The sequence below is a fragment of the Dreissena polymorpha genome, chromosome 5 (assembly GCF_020536995.1).
Source record: "Dreissena polymorpha isolate Duluth1 chromosome 5, UMN_Dpol_1.0, whole genome shotgun sequence".
NCBI classification, from domain to species: Eukaryota; Metazoa; Mollusca; class Bivalvia; order Myida; family Dreissenidae; genus Dreissena; species Dreissena polymorpha.
In genome coordinates this window covers 11970202-11988201 of record NC_068359.1, presented here as the reverse complement: position 1 = coordinate 11988201, position 18000 = coordinate 11970202, and the positions used below count along the sequence as shown (strand labels likewise).

The following is an 18000-nucleotide window of genomic DNA, read 5'->3' as shown; positions in this document are numbered from 1 at the left end:
ATGCGCTATACTGCCCGATAGGAATAGGAAACCCGTGCACTTTAGACAGATGGGTATGGGCGCGCAACTGGTGATGCGTCATATGATGTAAGACGTCCTTTAAGTGTGACGCAATCGCGTATTTGTGCAGAAAAGAGGGTGGTTGAAGAATGGGTATGTAGGGGATCTTGTGAGCCGTGAATTGCGGCTTTTAGGCCTGACGACCTGAAGGAATACAACTAACTTTGGTTTTGTTCTTTGAACATAAAATAGTTCGCACTTTAGTCTAAATTACCTCGTTAGTATAGTTTGAATTTATCACAGTTTTTTTTTCATGAATATAATTATTTCTTTAAACTGGATATGATTGTAATAAAAAGCAGTTTCAATCTTGTTTCTGTACCACTCAAGTCCAGACACGTTTTTGGAAACTGAACCCACGACCTTGACGATGTGTCCCAACTTCCAAGTCTACCCCCTCTATGCTAGTGTGTCTATGTTGCAGATGCAGACCTAACCTTGGTGGACAGGGATCAAGCCAATTGTCTCCACCTTTGCTTCCGGGAAACCAAGGAAGAGGTGAGAACCGAACCGCTCCCCTCCGCGGAGATAATATGATTTCGTTCACAAATGTTGACATCCAAGTCTATCGTCCAAAATACCCGATACTTAATACCAATAAAACTTTACAGAAATCCTTTCAAATGGGCATTTTATCAAAGTACAAAAAGAATTGAAGTCGGTAATTAGTAGTTATCAACCATGAATAGTCTGTATACACATGATTGCAAGAGATGCCTCGGAAGTAAATCGAGTTCGAACCAATCGTAAAAAGTATGATTTTAATTTATTCTATAAGATATTTTCATGAATAATATTGAGGTTTCGCTCTTAAAAATGTCATAGGCATGTACTAAGGTTAACAGATTCTCTGATAATGACGAAGACGTGGTTGAATGTGTTTATTATGCTACAGTCAGAAGAAATGATACAGTCAGAATAAATGATATACCGGTAATTGAGTCGCATTCTGGGATAACAAGACTTATGCAATGTGCGTACAATTCCAGATTAACCTGTGCAGTCCGCACAGACTTATCAGAGTCGACACTTTCCGCTTTTATGTAACTTGATTTTTAAAGAAAGTTTCTTCTTAATAAAAGCCCAGTTAAAGCGGAAAGTGTTCCCCTGATCCGCCTGTGCGGACTGCACACGTTAACCGGAGACCACACTTAACCATATACAGTAAGCCCAGTTTTACTCTCACGAGACTCAATTTTTAATTCCCCACCTGCATACTTTCCAGCAAGCGGATATGAAGGAAGACCTCCTAAAGCTGGTCACTTCCCTGACTCAGGCGGGCGTTCCGGTGGACGCTTTAGACGCGGAAAAGAAACGTCCGCTCGATTACGTCGATGATGACGTAATGAACGAGTTTCAGGATCTTTTAGGCGGGTGAGTCCTACCTATAAAATCCAGCTAAAAAATATTGAACGCTGTTGTCAAAAGAATGCTCAAATTAATAATCCACGCCAGGTGCGACGTGTGACAACATATGGAGTACTAGTATCTTTACCAGACGACCGAGTGCAGCAAAAAATCTTTTTGAAAAACAATAGACTGAATACTTGAAACAAAGAACTAAGCGCAAAGCCATCTCATCTTTACCATACCAAGTGTTATTTAAAATCATATTGGGCTAACGCTTGAAGTTTTATTTGCACCGCTTAAAAAAAGCTGTGTAAGTATCTTATTTTCAACTCGAGTTTGACAAAATTAAGCTCTTGCCTCGGGAGCACGTGAGCAGTATACCGGTTATACATAGTTACTGTCACCAGATATATGCTTTTATCTATAATTTGAATGAACGAATTGCATAATTGCATGTAAAATTAGTTGTTACGACGGCAAGCTTGTTTTGGTTTTTATATGATCAAAATCACATGCCAAAGAGATTATGTTCGTAATCAGATTTGCAAGTGACTTTTTGTATGTTTGAAAACGTACGGTAGAGCAGATCACAATTAACATAACATTTGGCTTCAAATGAAAAAAACATAGATTTCTCGAATATCATTTCAGTATTCTGTCAAATCCCTATTAATATTTCATTAAGCCTCAATGAGCCCAAACGACTGTCCTTGCTTAGCGATGACTCAACTCAGCTCGATTATTGTAAAATCAGTCACGGGTATTTTATGTGCGATTCTGTTCAGGCCCAGTGGTAAAGACCAACAGATTGCAATTGAATTCTATTTTGTTTTGTAATGCCTCGTATTGTATATTTATTTCTTCATTACTTCAGACCTTAAATAATCGCATAATGTGCAATTCGCTCAGGCTTATTGGGGATAACACTTTCCGCCTCAATTGAATTTTCCAGACTTCGGTTTAAAGAAAAATACCCTTAGAGTGAAAAATGTCGTCCTTGATTAGCCAGTGCGTACTGCACACGCTAACGGTAGTATGGGTCGTCACTTTACTCACATGCATACAGTCCTGTTACCGGTAGTATGGGTCGTCACTTTACTCACATGCATACATTCCTGTTCCCGGTAGTATGGGTCGTCACTTTACTCACATGCATACAGTCCTGTTACCGGTAGTATGGGTCGTCACTTTACTCACATGCACACAGTCCTGTTCCCGGTAGTATGGGTCGTCACTTTACTCACATGCATACAGTCCTGTTCCCGGTAGTATGGGTCGTCACTTTACTCACATGCATACAGCCCAGTTTTCCCAGTGCGCGGCTCGTATGTTGAGCATATCGCGCGGACAATGGTTTCCGGCTCTTATGTAAAGCACATCGTTCGGACAATGGTTTCCGGCTCGTATGTTAAGCATATCATTCGGACAATGGTTTCTAAATGAACTGCACTGGGCAAACAGCCTAACATTGCCGTTGTATACGGCAAAAAATGATCTAACGGTCACTCGAGAATAACGGTCAATTGTTCATAACGGTCAACTGCCAGTATATTTCCCTCCGAAAGCCGATAAGGTGTCAAAAACAACACTAAGCTGGCGAGTATTTTTATAAGAAGGCGATACAATGATTAGTGATCTTCTATTCCGAACAAATATACATATAATTGCAGCTTTTATAACAAATTAAATATTTTTAACACTATTTTCGCGTCTTTTTCTTTGAATTAGAATGATACAGTCACAACGTACTTTCGGTTTATGACAGCGAATCCGCATTTATAATTGTTCTAACGTGACGTCAATGACATGTGACAATCTTTTTTTATTTTCATTATTATATTTAAAAATACATCCCAATGAATATAATACGAAATTGGCGACTTACCTAATGAACGAGATGCATGAGTAAACAACAGTTCTATCGTTGATAAAGTCATAGATTTAATTTTAAAATAGTTATGAAATTAAAACAATTCTAAGACATTATTCTGTATTATTTAATAGAAAGTATTAATGTAATTATGCTTAGTTATCGGCAATGAACATTTGATTTACACTGTGTACGAACGACTGGGTGGAGTAACAAAGTAGCCCTACTACCAACTGACCAACCATCTAAAAATTGGTGATCCGAGAATATCGGTCACTTGTCGACAACGGTCACTTTTGTCATTTCCCTTGATTGACCGCTGTTTTCAGTTTTGACTGTATATTCATACATCTAGTTCAAATGATACGCTCATCGTCTTACGATGGGCTGAAATGAGTGGCAAGACAACACGGCAGACATGCCTGTTGAGTTTGGGCACCAGCCAGTCAGCTGCCGGCTCTTTGATGTTTAGATACTTACAACTCGTATTCGTAAATGCAACCATTTTCTATGACTTCAATGCGTTGGTGTAAAGGTTTTATTTTATGATGACCACACAACTTTTTCAGGGCGAGCTCCACTGCCCAGCGTCTTACTGTAGACAGAAGTGAGGCGCCAAAAGATACGGCAGATAAGCCATCGACTTTGGTTACCGGCCAGCCCGATAACACAGGCACTGCTATAAACGCGGGTTCAGGCAAAGCGGACAAGGTGGCTGTTACTGAGTCAGGCAAGCCGGACAAGGCGGATGTTGGCACAACCGATCAGGTTAGTCATGGTTGGTGTGCACATAAATCTCGGACCGTCAATTAAATACAATGTCAATATTGCAATCCGCAATTAAATTACGTACAAATACAGGATAACATCATAGTAACCGTGTTTAATATGTTGATGTTACATAGCATTTAATAGGTAAATTTCATCTTTCTATATGTCCGAGCATGGTAATCTGAAAACAGACTTCTAATCATTGACCCGTGTGAATTGGGAGGTTGTTCGTTCATTCGCTGTTTCTAAACATCAACAATATATCTAGGCAAACCGCTTTCAACGCTATGGTGTGACTATCATAGTTAAGGCAAACCTCTTTGATTGCTATAGTTTGATTTTCGAAATAAGGGCATACATGTTAAGTGCGACTGCCATAGAAAACGTATAGTTCTTTCATTGCTACAGTTCGATTATCATAGATAAGGCAAACCTCTTTTAACGCTATTGTGCGACTTTCATAGGTAAGACCAACCTCTTTCATTGCTATAATGCGACTATCAAAGTTTAAGCATACCGTTGTAGTTCTAATTTGCGACTATCGTAGATAAGGCATGCATCTTCCATGTCTATGGAGCAAAAATTGCAGATAAGTAATGCCTCTGCCATGGCTATGGAGCAAATATTGCAGATAAGTAATGCCTCTGCCATGGCTATGGAGCAAATATTGCAGATAAGTCATACATCTTCCATTACTTTTATCGTATAAAAGGTATACCTCTTTCATTGCTTAAGTGTCACTATCAAACAACTAATATAAACTGGGCATGCCACTTTCATCGCTATAGATCGACAATGGAAGAAACAGCATTCCTCTTTCATCGCTAACGAGGTACTATCGTAGATTGGACATGCCCATGTTATCTTTGTAAAGCGACTATCGTGAACATGGAATACCTCTTTTTAATCCCTATAGTCTCTATAGTGACTTTCAATGGTTGAATTTTTCATGTAACGAAAATAAACGAGATGAATATACATTTTTTATCATACTTCAGCTGCAGAGATCAATCCATGGCGGCGGCGGAGGTAGCTCTATATCGGCTGCGCCACAGATGTGTCAAGACTGCGAGGAGGACCCTATTAAGTATGTAACTTTATTTGCATAAAAATTTTCACCTTTCGTTAGAATAATTTCGTATTTTGTACGACCTGCAGGTTTAAATAAGTATGTGTCATATCTATGTTAACTCACGTGAGCCGTTCGCGTCTATTTCCAGGTTTAAATTTGAACCATGCGGTCACCTTGTGTGCGAAGACTGCGTACCAAAAAAGAAAAAGAAGAAGTGTGGCGTTTGTAGCGAAATCTTCCAGAGTGTGAAATCACTTTCTTAAGTCAACGTGTTTTCGTGATGTGCATGGACTTAATGGATTAATAAGTTGAACGTTTATATATGTTTTGGTGTGAATAAAATTAGTTTTTGGTTACAGGTTTCAATATTTACTTTACGTTTTTAGTTGTTATTCAACATAGCATACCTGTGTATGTGCTTTCAAATGACAAAGCGCGGATTTTATCATTTTCAAATGTATGACATTCATTTACATAAATATATTTCGGATGCGTAATTACATAAGTTTATATAAATTTAATGAGTTTTTTAATGTTGTAATTTATCAAATTTATTGATATATCAATATACCAATATCAGATGCACTAGTAGTATAGCGTTTTAGATTAAAAACATGATTCAAATGTATATAAAAAACAAACACATTATTTAAGACAATATATTTTCAAGAGATTTATTGATAAGTAACGCATAAGTTGAGTTATAACAGGAAAGCAACTGACCTACAAGATCAAAGAGAAATAAGACTTTGCTCATGTTAGAATTCAAATGAGTGGTAATTTATAATTTATATCGGTTTCCTGTATTTAGGAAATGATTTCAGTCGTATATAAAGTATCAGTATTGCATACATTTATATAATCAGATGAATCTGTATAAAGGAAACTGACAATACTTTGTCGCAAAAAAAGATGCACTCACAAACAACGTACCTTGTTTTTTGTTGTTTAAATTTTATTAAATTCGTAAAGCAAACAGAAAATAATAAAATACAAATTACGAGGGTATCGTTGGAGTACCAGGCTTTAGTTGTATATATTAAAATTTCAGGGTTTTTTTTGCACAACGCTTGTCAGTTTGTTCGTTTGGATATATAGCTCAACATCTTACAGTTTATCATTCATTCTGGCATCGAATTGAAACTTTGTTCTTTTTGTCTGTATATTCATAACAAAATAATAGTGTTTAATGTCTTAATAAATATTACCAACAACGTAACTAGCGTTATTAATTCAGATTTAATTAACAAATGTGACGTATAGAAGATAACGCCGTCGTTGTTTTATTCCTTTGTAACGGAACACCCAGTCGTTATTTATTTGCTATTGCCAATCAAAATTAACAAGTTGTGTGTTGTATTTCAGTTATATTTTCTTGTATAAATTGTTTTAATATAATAAAGCTTGAGAGACAAGAATATGAGTGTGAAGTCTTCATTCGAAAACCAAACATAACTATACAAAATTTATATAAAATATATTATGGAACGGGAATCCAGTTAAGTTCGTGATTGGCGACTTAAAGCACCAGTCTACCGAAATTATTTAATGCATTTTAAAACGGGCCACATTTTAATGAAAAGGAATAATGTCTATTTCACAGAGAAGAAAACAATAAAAGCGACAACGTGTTAGTTTCAAAAGCGCCCAATACCGTTAAAAGATTAGCCGCGTTATGCGAAAACTGGGCTTAATGCATATACGTAGTGTCATCACAGATTAGCGTGTGATGTCCGCCTAAACTCGATTTTAGTTGAGAATAGTTCAATTGAATGGAAAAAAACTTCCATAAAAGCGGAAAGTGTCGTTCCTGATAAGCCTTTTAAAGTGGTCAATGCGTAAGAATTGTTCAATGGCACGTTAACAAATAATTTAATTATTTCGAATTTTAATGAAAATATGAGAATAAACAAAAAAAATATGAAACATAGAAACGTTGCTTTTGAAATGTTATTTCATGTACAAAATGAACAATTCATATATGGTGCGTCGTTACATGCTAATACATTTCTGCTTAACTATGCCATAATTTCAAAAAAGAATTTATTTAAAAAGTCAGTAACTATTTGAAAAATTTGACTAGAGACCGTATACTGCGAATGCGCCACAGTTCATAACCCGAAAAACGTCATCACCGTGGTGACCACAAGAATAATCACGTGGTTTCCGGTCACGTGTGCCCAGCTAATGGCACCATTGCAGTGGTCTGTGTCGCAGTAGCAGGCACTTTGCTGCAGATCCGTATTCTTCAGACATCCGTTTAACGTGTAGGTCACATCGCAATCGCGCACGTACCCTGAAACGTTTGAGTCAAATGAGTCGCGTTCTGAGAAAACTGGGCATAATGCATGTGCGTAAAGTGTCATCCCAGATTAGCTTGTGCAGTGCGCACAGGCTAATCAGGGATGACACTTTCCGCTTAAACTGGATTTTCGGTAAGGAGGGACTTCCTTGAAACTACAAATACCATAAAAGCATACAATTACACCACATGTAATTTACATGTGTTAACTGGTCTAATGTTCTATGTCTACTGACATGTAAAATTTCTCATAATATTTCGATATCATACAACATATACCGTTTTGTGCGCATGCGCTTTACATGGTTTGCTATTCAGGTTTCCGCAATTCAGTGCCCACCCCTGTAATTATGCGTGTCGCTGAGGACACTCCGTCTTTCCGCGACGAGCATTAACAGTGAACGATGTGATTAATAAGTAAGTAACAAGATCATAGTTACGTGATTGCAACAGCAAATCGATTCTAATATCGGGATGCAATTTGCAGTTGAATTAAGCTGGCGTTGTATGATGTTGTTTTTTTTTAACTGGGAAACATCACGAGTGCAGTGTACCCATATATGAATAAAATAGATGGTTTAAATGCTGTTATGGTCATTGTACTATTACCTCACCTCGAGAAATGGCATAATATTTTTTTTGTAATAAATCAATTTTAGCAAAAAATGTTGTTTGGTTATTTTTGTAAGTAAGCGAAAGAGATACATAGTCCAAAAAATGAGCAATTTCGTTTGAACACGCTCCTCTTTAATTAAGTGAATTGTAGTAATTCTAGTAATTCTAGTAATTGCAGTAATTGGCATATTGATAGTTGAAGATCTGTATCAATTGTTATGTGATTGTTTAAATTGATTTAAATAATAAAAAAATTATATATATATATACATACATACATACATACACACACACATATATATATATATATATATATATATATATATATATATATATATATATATATATATATATATATATATATATATATATATATATATATATATATATATATATATATATATAATATATATATATATATATAAATTCCGCAGCCTTAGAGAGGGGGCACCCTTACAGCCCTTACAAAAATGGGCTCAAAATCCCTATACAATGTCCCGGTGGAAACCCGGATATACAATGGTATCAATTTACTGGGGTCTCAGTATTCGTTAAATGCATTATTATATCCGTTGGCATTGGGATGAAATAAATGTCACCTGTATTTTAATGGTCCAATATAAAAAAATCATTTCATATCAGTTTTGATGAAAGAAGGGCGAGATTATAGATGGAACTATCCGAATTCCGTAGTTTTGGATGTTTATTTTTATTTATACAATGATGTGTAAACGTTAAATTGAAGTTGTTAAAAGTTGTAAAATGGAATTTTAACTGACCGAATTAATACGACTTGATATTTAATATTTTTTACGCATACCGTTTCCGTTTGTTAACCCTCTCCCCCATAAGAAGCAAAGTGAAAATGGCTATGTGCAAACAGCATTAAACCAGAACAGCCTCCGAGTAACTGGCAGTCTGTTCAGGTTTTATGCTGTTTGCTGCTCATCAGTAATTAAGATAAAAAAATACGTAGTCAAGTAGTCAAAAATTAGCGAAAAAGAAATGTGAGTATGTTTTGGCCAGATGAACAAATGCCGGATGAGCAAAGGTTGGCTAAATTCATAACCCTTATTAAACCAATATAGCTAAAAACTAAAAGTCTTACTTCGACCGTCCTGTCGTTTCACACAACTCCTGCAGTTTCTAAGGACTATGTGTCCCTCAGCGATGAAGGAGTCGCGGCAGTTGTTGTTCGTGTCGCTCGTGCAGATGTAGCAGGTGATCACCCCTTGACAGTCAGCAATAGAAGACAGACAAACAGACAGACAGACAGACAGACAGACAGACAGTTTATTTTGACTTGTACAATGTAAATCGTCAACAACACATTATGAAAACAGTACAATGTCAACTGTGATAGGTACAAAGTTTTACACATATTTACAAATTATTTACTTAGCTAACAAAGTAAATTAAATATAAAAACAACAAAGGCAGAAAAAAAAGATAAAAATGAAAAGTGAAAAGAGGATGAACATTTAAAGCATTATTGCGTTAATAATAGATGTTCGAACGTTAAGTGATTCTTTTACAAAAAGACATATTTTTATAAGTTCTATTTTATTATTCGATTGCAGTAAACTTAAATATTTATACATAGATGGCCTTTTGTAATAACATGTTTTTATGTATTTTTTTATGTTTCTAAACGCCGGGCAAATGCAAATAAAATGAAATTCATCTTCAATATCAGTCGAATTGCAACACAAGCAGTAACGCTGATTTCTAGCAACGTCTCTTGCATGACGACCGGTTTGAATATGTAGTGGATGGGCTGACAATCTTAATCTGGTGAAAAAGTATCTCAAACTTTTTGGTAAAATGTCTAAGTAGGACTCATATTCAAAATTGATTTTAAAATTTCGATAAACATCTAACATCGAACTGTTATTTAAGGTGCTATACCAGTCCTGTGTAAAGTTATCATAAACTCTGCGTTTAAATTCCTCTACAAATGAGTTAATCTCAATATTAATAGTATTTATATCATCAAATGCATAACTAAAACCATAGTCATCAAACATTTTTTAACATTAAATATCCAATTATGACAGCCTTTATGATAATCTGAGACGGCCAAGTTATATATGGTTTTAATTATGATATTTTCAGATATTTTTAGATCTACATATCTTAAACCAATATTTAATGACACGGACATATCTATGTATATACATGTGATATCTACCCAGCTCACCATAAACACATGCATTACATGTGTTCAGTTTTACCTTTAATAATCGTTTGCAAAATTTCAAATGGATTCTTTCAAGTTCCTAAGATTTAGTATAGCCCCAGACTTCCGAAGCATAATTTAAAATGGAACCAACAAATGCGTCAAATAACTGACAAAGTATCTTTGGCTTTAAATCATAGTCATTTCATTTAGACAATAAAATATTCATTGCCTTTAATGCTTTACCCGTTAGGTGTTCCTGATTCAATGTGAAACTCCCAGTATAGTTAAAAACAAACCCCAAGATAGTTAAAATCATTCACAACTTACCAGTGTAGTTATTTAGACACAACCATATATGACATTCGTTTTCACACATGTTTATTTCTCCAAATAATTGTGCACATTTTTCTAATCGTATGTCATGTAAGTGAATTAGTAAATATAAGATGTGCAGTTGCAATAAGTAGATGCAATTATGTATTGCATTCATGACTTACCATGTTAACCAGTTCATAACACTATCGTCAAACTTCTATCTTATACCATAGCTTATAAATTGTATAATGCATATATAATGAATATATAACAACACAAATATGTTGTTAATAATGTTTACATTTATTTTGATTGTTTCAAATAGTAAAGTTTTGTCGGTAAATATATTTAATTACATTTCATTTAATAAAATCGAAAATCTGTGAACAGGTCTCTAAAAAACTCAAATATGTGCACGTATAATGCTTGTAATTAACAACAGCCAAAACGATGAAGAATTTTGATGATAAATAAGCAGCGTGCTGTCATGTTATTTTTTCATTTATTGACAAATAAAAACGTGTATCATTTTATCGCTTACCTGCGACCATCAGTAAAACCAGACCGAGTACAGCAAGAGTATGATACATGTTCCTTATTGAGCGCCGGAAGTTACTATAACTTATCAACCGGAATCCTTACCCACTGAGCGATCAGATGTAACTTATTTATCGGAAATGTATGAAATATATTTTCTGTAATCCAAAGTCAGATACTAACTGTCACGAAGTACCGGAAGTAACTACAACGAAGTTGCCACAACTAACTTTAACCCGGTTCCTGGTACCACTTCTTTAAGCAAATTGCACGTTTACATGTCCTTTAAGAAGGGCGTTTGAGAGCAATCACTGAAGTTAATGACTAACTGCGTGTATTTGTTCTTGTTATAAGTGTGCATGTATTTTTCCAGTTTAATAAAGATTATGGAAAAGATGTATTCACGCGTTTCAAATAAATAATTCAAATAATATCATTTTGATCTTAATGTACTGTGGCGTGTCGATGTGTATCTTTTAAAATCCGTTTGGTTTCGTTTCGCGTGAGCAGTTGCTTCTTTTAAATATGCATCAAGAATATTAAATCAGCTTGACACCAGGCCGCGGTTCAATGGGTTACATGGCGCTGTGACCTCTGAGGAACCAACGTTCCAATTATTTGATAAGAAAAAAAAAAACTAAAGCCGGTTTACATGAAGGTATTATAAATACAGAACCCTGCAATGTCGTTATCGAAAAGATTATGTCACACATTCGCCGTAATTTCGTTATCTGTCGATAATAACAGTAAATTCGTAGTTTTTTAATATTCGTTGTCTCCATTCTTTAGTGTTTTACATTTAACATTTGCAGAGGACTTACGAGGAACATGTTTGATTCAGATGAAGTAAAGAAATAAGAAAATTGGCGACGCCTCTTGAAGGGGCCTTTTCACGTTTTGGTAAATTGACAAAATTGAAAAGAATTGTTTCAGATTCGCAAATTTTCGTTTAAGTTATGATATTTGTGAGAAAACAGTAATACTGAACATTTACCAGCTCTTAAATAGCCATTATATGCATCTTTTGACAATTTAAAAACCTGAACATTATAAACCGTTGCAACGCGAAACGATTGAATAATTTTGATAGTTCTGTTGTTGTCGTTATATTTTGTGAAACTTCGAGGATTGCTTATATAATGTATAAAATACATTGTATGAGCATGGAGAGCAGTCAATGTACGGTAGCCACTGCTGTCTGTGTACGGTGAACTCTGCAGTCAATGTACGGTGGACACTGCAGTCAATGTACGGTAGCCACTGCTGTCTGTGTACGGTGGACACTGCAGTCAATGTACGGTGGACACTGCAGTCAATGTACGGTAGCCACTGCTGTCTGTGTACGGTGGACACTGCAGTCAATGTACGGTGGACACTGCAGTCAATGTACGGTAGACACTGCAGTCAATGTACGGTAAACAATGCAGTCGATGTACGGTAGCCCCTGCTGTCGGTGTACGGTGGACACTGCAGTAAATGTACGGTGGACACTGCAGTCAATGTACGGTAGACACTACAGTCAATGTACGGTAGACACTGCAGTCAATGTACGGTAAACAATGCAGTCGATGTACGGTAGCCACTGCTGTCGGTGTACGGTGGACACTGCAGTAAATGTACGGTTGACACTGCAGTCAATGTACGGTAGCCACTGCTGTTGGTGTACGGTGGACACTGCAGTAAATGTACGGTTGACACTGCAGTCAATGTACGGTAGACACTGCAGTCAATGAACGGTAGACACTGCAGTCAATGTACGGTAAACAATGCAGTCGATGTACGGTTGACTCTGCAGTCAATGTACGGTAGACAATGCAGTCGATGTACGGTTGACACTGCAGTCAATGTACGGTTGACACTGCAGTCAATGAATGATTGACAATGCAGTCAATGTACGGTTGCCACTGTAGTCAATGAACGGTTGACACTGCAGTCAATGTACGGTTGACACTGCTGTCGGTGTACGGTAGACACTGCTTTCGGTGAACGATTGACACAGCGGTCAATGTACGGTTGGCACTGCAGTCAATGTACGATTGATACTGCAGTCGATGTACGGTAGACACTGCAGTCGGTGTACTGTAGACACTGCAGTCAATGAACGGTAGACACTGCTGTCGGTGTACGTTAGACACTGCAGTCAATGTACGGTAGACACTGCTGTCAATGTACGGTTGACACTGCAGTCAATATACGGTTGACACTGCAGTCAATCTACGGTTGACACTGCAGTCAATGTACGGTTGACACTGCAGTCAATGTACGGTTAACACTGCAGTCTATGTACGGTTGACACTGCAGTCAATGTACGGTTGACACTGCAGTCAATGTACGGTTGACACTGCATACAATGTACGGTAGACACTGCTGTCGGTGTACGGTAGACAATGCTTTCGGTGAACGGTTGACACTGCTGTTGGTGTACGGTGGACACAGAAGTCGGTTAAAGGTTGACACTGCAGTCAATTTGCGGTAGACACTGACGTCGTTGTACGGTGGTTGATTGACACTGCTGTCGGTGAACGGTTGACAATGCTGTTGGCGTACGGTAGACACTGCAGTCAATGTACGGTTGACACTGCAGTCAATGTAGCGTTGACACTGCAGTCAATGTACGGTAGACACTGCTGTCGGTGTACGGTAGACACTGCAGTCAATGTACGGTTGACACTGCTTTCGATGAACGGTTGACACTGCTGTCGGTGAACGGTTGACACTGCAGTCAATGTACGGTTAACACTGCTGTCGGTGAACGGTTGACACTGCAGTCAATGTACGGTTGACACTGTTGTCAATCCACGGTTGACACTGCAGTCAATGTACGGTTGACACTGCTGTCAATGAACGGTTGACACTGCAGTCAATATACAGTTGACACTGATGTCAATGTACGATTGACACTGCAGTCAATGTATGGTTGACAATGCAGTCAATGTACGGTTGACACTGTAGTCAATGAACGGTTGACACTGCAGTCAATGTACGGTTGACACTGCTGTCGGTGTACGGTAGACACTGCTTTCGGTGAACGATTGACACAGCGGTCAATGTACGGTTGGCACTGCAGTCAATGTACGATTGATACTGCAGTCGATGTACGGTAGACACTGCAGTCGGTGTACTGTAGACACTGCAGTCAATGAACGGTAGACACTGCTGTCGGTGTACGTTAGACACTGCAGTCAATGTACGGTAGACACTGCTGTCAATGTACGGTTGACACTGCAGTCAATATACGGTTGACACTGCAGTCAATCTACGGTTGACACTGCAGTCAATGTACGGTTGACACTGCAGTCAATGTACGGTTAACACTGCAGTCTATGTACGGTTGACACTGCAGTCAATGTACGGTTGACACTGCAGTCAATGTACGGTTGACACTGCATACAATGTACGGTAGACACTGCTGTCGGTGTACGGTAGACAATGCTTTCGGTGAACGGTTGACACTGCTGTTGGTGTACGGTGGACACAGAAGTCGGTTAAAGGTTGACACTGCAGTCAATTTACGGTAGACACTGACGTCGTTGTACGGTGTTTGATTGACACTGCTGTCGGTGAACGGTTGACAATGCTGTTGGCGTACGGTAGACACTGCAGTCAATGTACGGTTGACACTGCAGTCAATGTAGCGTTGACACTGCAGTCAATGTACGGTAGACACTGCTGTCGGTGTACGGTAGACACTGCAGTCAATGTACGGTTGACACTGCTTTCGATGAACGGTTGACACTGCTGTCGGTGAACGGTTGACACTGCAGTCAATGTACGGTTAACACTGCTGTCGGTGAACGGTTGACACTGCAGTCAATGTACGGTTGACACTGTTGTCAATCCACGGTTGACACTGCAGTCAATGTACGGTAGACACTGCTGTCAATGAACGGTTGACACTGCAGTCAATATACAGTTGACACTGATGTCAATGTACGATTGACACTGCAGTCAATGTACGGTTGACACTGCAGTCAATGTACGGTAGACACTGCGTTCAGTGTACGGTGGACAATTCTTTCGGTGAACGGTTGACACTGCTGTCGGTGTACGGTAGACTCTGCAGACAATGTACAGTATACACTGCAGTCGGTGTACGGTAGACACTGCCGTCAATGTACGGTTGACACTGCAGTCGCTATACGATAGACACTTCTGTCGGTGCACGGTAGACACTGCAGTCATAAACGGTAGACACTGCTGTCGGTGTACGGTAGACACTTCTGTCAGTGTACGGTTGACACTTCTGTTGGTGTACGGTAGACACTGCAGTCAATGTATGGTAGGCACTGCAGTCGGTGTATGGTATACACTGCAGTCAATGTACGGTTGACACTGCTGTCGGTGAACTGTATACACTGCAGTCGGTAAACAGTTGACACTGCTGTCGGTGTTCGGTAGACACAGCTGTCGGCTTATGGTAGACACTGCAGTCAATGTGCGGTTGACACTGCTGACGGTGTTCGGTAGAAACTGCTGTCGGTGTACGGTAGACACTGTTGTCGGTGTACGGTAGACACTGCTGTCGGTGTACGGTCTACACTGCTGTCGGTGAACAGTTGACACTGCTGTCGGTTTACGGTAGACACTTCTGTGTGTGTACGGTAGACACTGCTGTCGGTGTACGTTAGACACTGCTGTCAATGGACGGTGGAAACTGCAGTCAATATACGGTAGACACTGCTGTCGGTGTACGGTAGACACTGATGTAGGTGCACGGTTGACACTGCGGTCACTGTATGTTTGACACTGCAGTCGGTGCAGTTGCTGTACGGTAGACAATATATTCGGTTTACATTAGACACGGCATTGTTACGTAAAATCTATCCGGATTTTGAAGGATTCATAGTAACTTACTTTTTTTTTGTTATGCACATCCGTGATATTTATTCACAAACCTTAATGTTCATACACTGTAAATGTCATAAAAAAGAAGACTTTAAATCATATAACATAAACATTATATTTAAATCGATCGAAGGTGTGTAAAGCAAATAAGGATATGATCAAACTATAACTCGGTTCCAGCAATCTCTCTGCGCAGAGATCAACCGTTTTACACAGTCTTCTTATCTTTCTTACTATTTTTACGAATGCAAACATCTTGGCGTGTTACTTAATTCTGGGGAATTGGCGGTTTGAACTGCGCCAGTATGACAATATGGTGGTCCTTGTCAATGGAGTTCGATCTTTCATAGACATACAGTTTCATTTGTAAATTAAAGGGTCTACATTTTCTGGAACAAGTTCCTTTATTATTTCCACTTAATTATGAATAAATACCCGTGGATACGGTTACTTTTTAAAAGCTGAATAATTATATATACTTATCAAATGAAGTTTTTCAAAATAGAATATTGACAACAATCTAAATGTCTGTTAAATTTTGTTATTATTTTGGGCTAATATAAGACGTCTAATGTGAATGATCACGCAATTTAAAGGGTGCCGATTCGATGTAATGAAAACGCTTTAATTTTGTTAACACACGTATCACTAATACAAATAAAAATTTAAACATTTATTAAACAGTCAAGTTTTCAATTAAGTTGCTGGCCTCCTTTGTTACATCAGATGCTTTTTAATGACAGTTAGACAGAACCTCTAGAAGAATTCCTTAAAACGAGAGGGCCATAGCCCCTAAAGCTCTCACAAGGAACTCAACTTTCCTGGGCACGTGCTGTTCACAAGGTTTCACAATGCAAGTATAAGGAAAACTTCCCACCAGCAGGCCGCCGTTTTTTGAACAAACCACAATTATGTTTCAAACCCAGCCCAGTTATAAACATTTGAAATGTTCTGAGCAAGTTTCGGAGGGATGGGTAACAAAGAGTGGCTTCTTGTGTATTCAAATGGTTTTACTACAGCTACAACAGGAAAACTAAGTGCCGTCTATGTTTTGAGAAATCATGAACCATACATCACTCGTCGGAGAAAGAATTAGATAAAAAAATGCAGATCAAGTTTTATAAAGATTGTGCAAATAAATGTTACTTCTATAGTCTCCACAAGCTTTAACTTTACTTTGACCAATTGCCCTAGTGTTTTCCCCTACAAGACCCAGCTTCAATCTCATCCCAGATATGATTGGGAAACATGTTCTCAAATCTCTCTCAATGTTCCCAGATTCGTGAAGATTGGGACATAAACGAGGCCTCTAGAACGTTCACAAGCCTTTTCTTAAATTTTACAAAGTTAACTTGTTTTTTTAATCCACTTGCCCACGTTTCGAACTCAGCCGAGATATTATTGGGACAAATGTTCTGAGCAAGTTTAATCAAGATTGGGCAATACATGTTAACAACGTTTCAGTATGGTCATATAAGGCAAACTGTCAGCACCCTTGAAGGCATTAGATCAATGGACCAGAATAATTGTTTAACTCGACTGAGATATCATAAGAACACATATTCTGAGCAATGTTCCTAAAGATTGGGCAATAAATATGACCTCTAAACAGTTCATTAGGTCTTTTCTTTAGCCTTGTAAGTAAAAACTGCCCCACTCCACGGAAACAAAGTTGTTCAACGGACCGGAACCTTTTCCAAACTCGGCCCATATATGATAAGAGATTTATGTTATGTTTAAGATTTATTATGATGGAGCATACAATGCATGTTGTAAAATGCTCAATAGCTTTACTTGAAGTTGACCTTGTGACCTAGTTATTCTCCCCACGTGACCCAGTATTGAATTCGGCCGAGATATCATTGGGGCAAATGTTCTGACCAAGTTTCATGAAGATTGGACCATGAATGCGGCCGTTGCAGTGCTCACAAAGCATGACAAACAAAAGATGGTCACAAAATCTCGCGTTGAGCACGTTGTGGTTAGTTAGGATAAAAACATACCTGCAGCAGCACGCAATAAGCTACATCCATGTTATAATTTATTTTAATTTTATTTGTACAAAGACATATACAGTATAC

General features: G+C 38.1%; 2 protein-coding genes across 2 annotated transcripts; one reads left to right on the top strand and one right to left on the bottom strand.

The window, feature by feature from the left end:
* Positions 1–149: 149 nt before the first annotated feature.
* On the top strand, positions 150–6340 carry LOC127881432 (uncharacterized). The gene is made up of 6 exons (XM_052429318.1): positions 150–153; positions 485–558; positions 1286–1434; positions 3850–4048; positions 5050–5138; positions 5272–6340. The coding sequence occupies exons 1-6, from the start codon at positions 150–152 to the stop codon at positions 5384–5386; spliced, it is 630 nt and encodes a 209-aa protein (XP_052285278.1). The 3' UTR covers positions 5387–6340.
* LOC127882232 (uncharacterized) lies at positions 5797–11585 on the bottom strand. Its single transcript, XM_052430763.1, has 3 exons — positions 11079–11585; positions 9149–9271; positions 5797–7419 (listed from the first exon to the last, which is right to left on the bottom strand). The coding sequence occupies exons 1-3, from the start codon at positions 11125–11127 to the stop codon at positions 7235–7237; spliced, it is 357 nt and encodes a 118-aa protein (XP_052286723.1). The 5' UTR covers positions 11128–11585; the 3' UTR covers positions 5797–7234.
* Positions 11586–18000: the final 6415 nt, after the last annotated feature.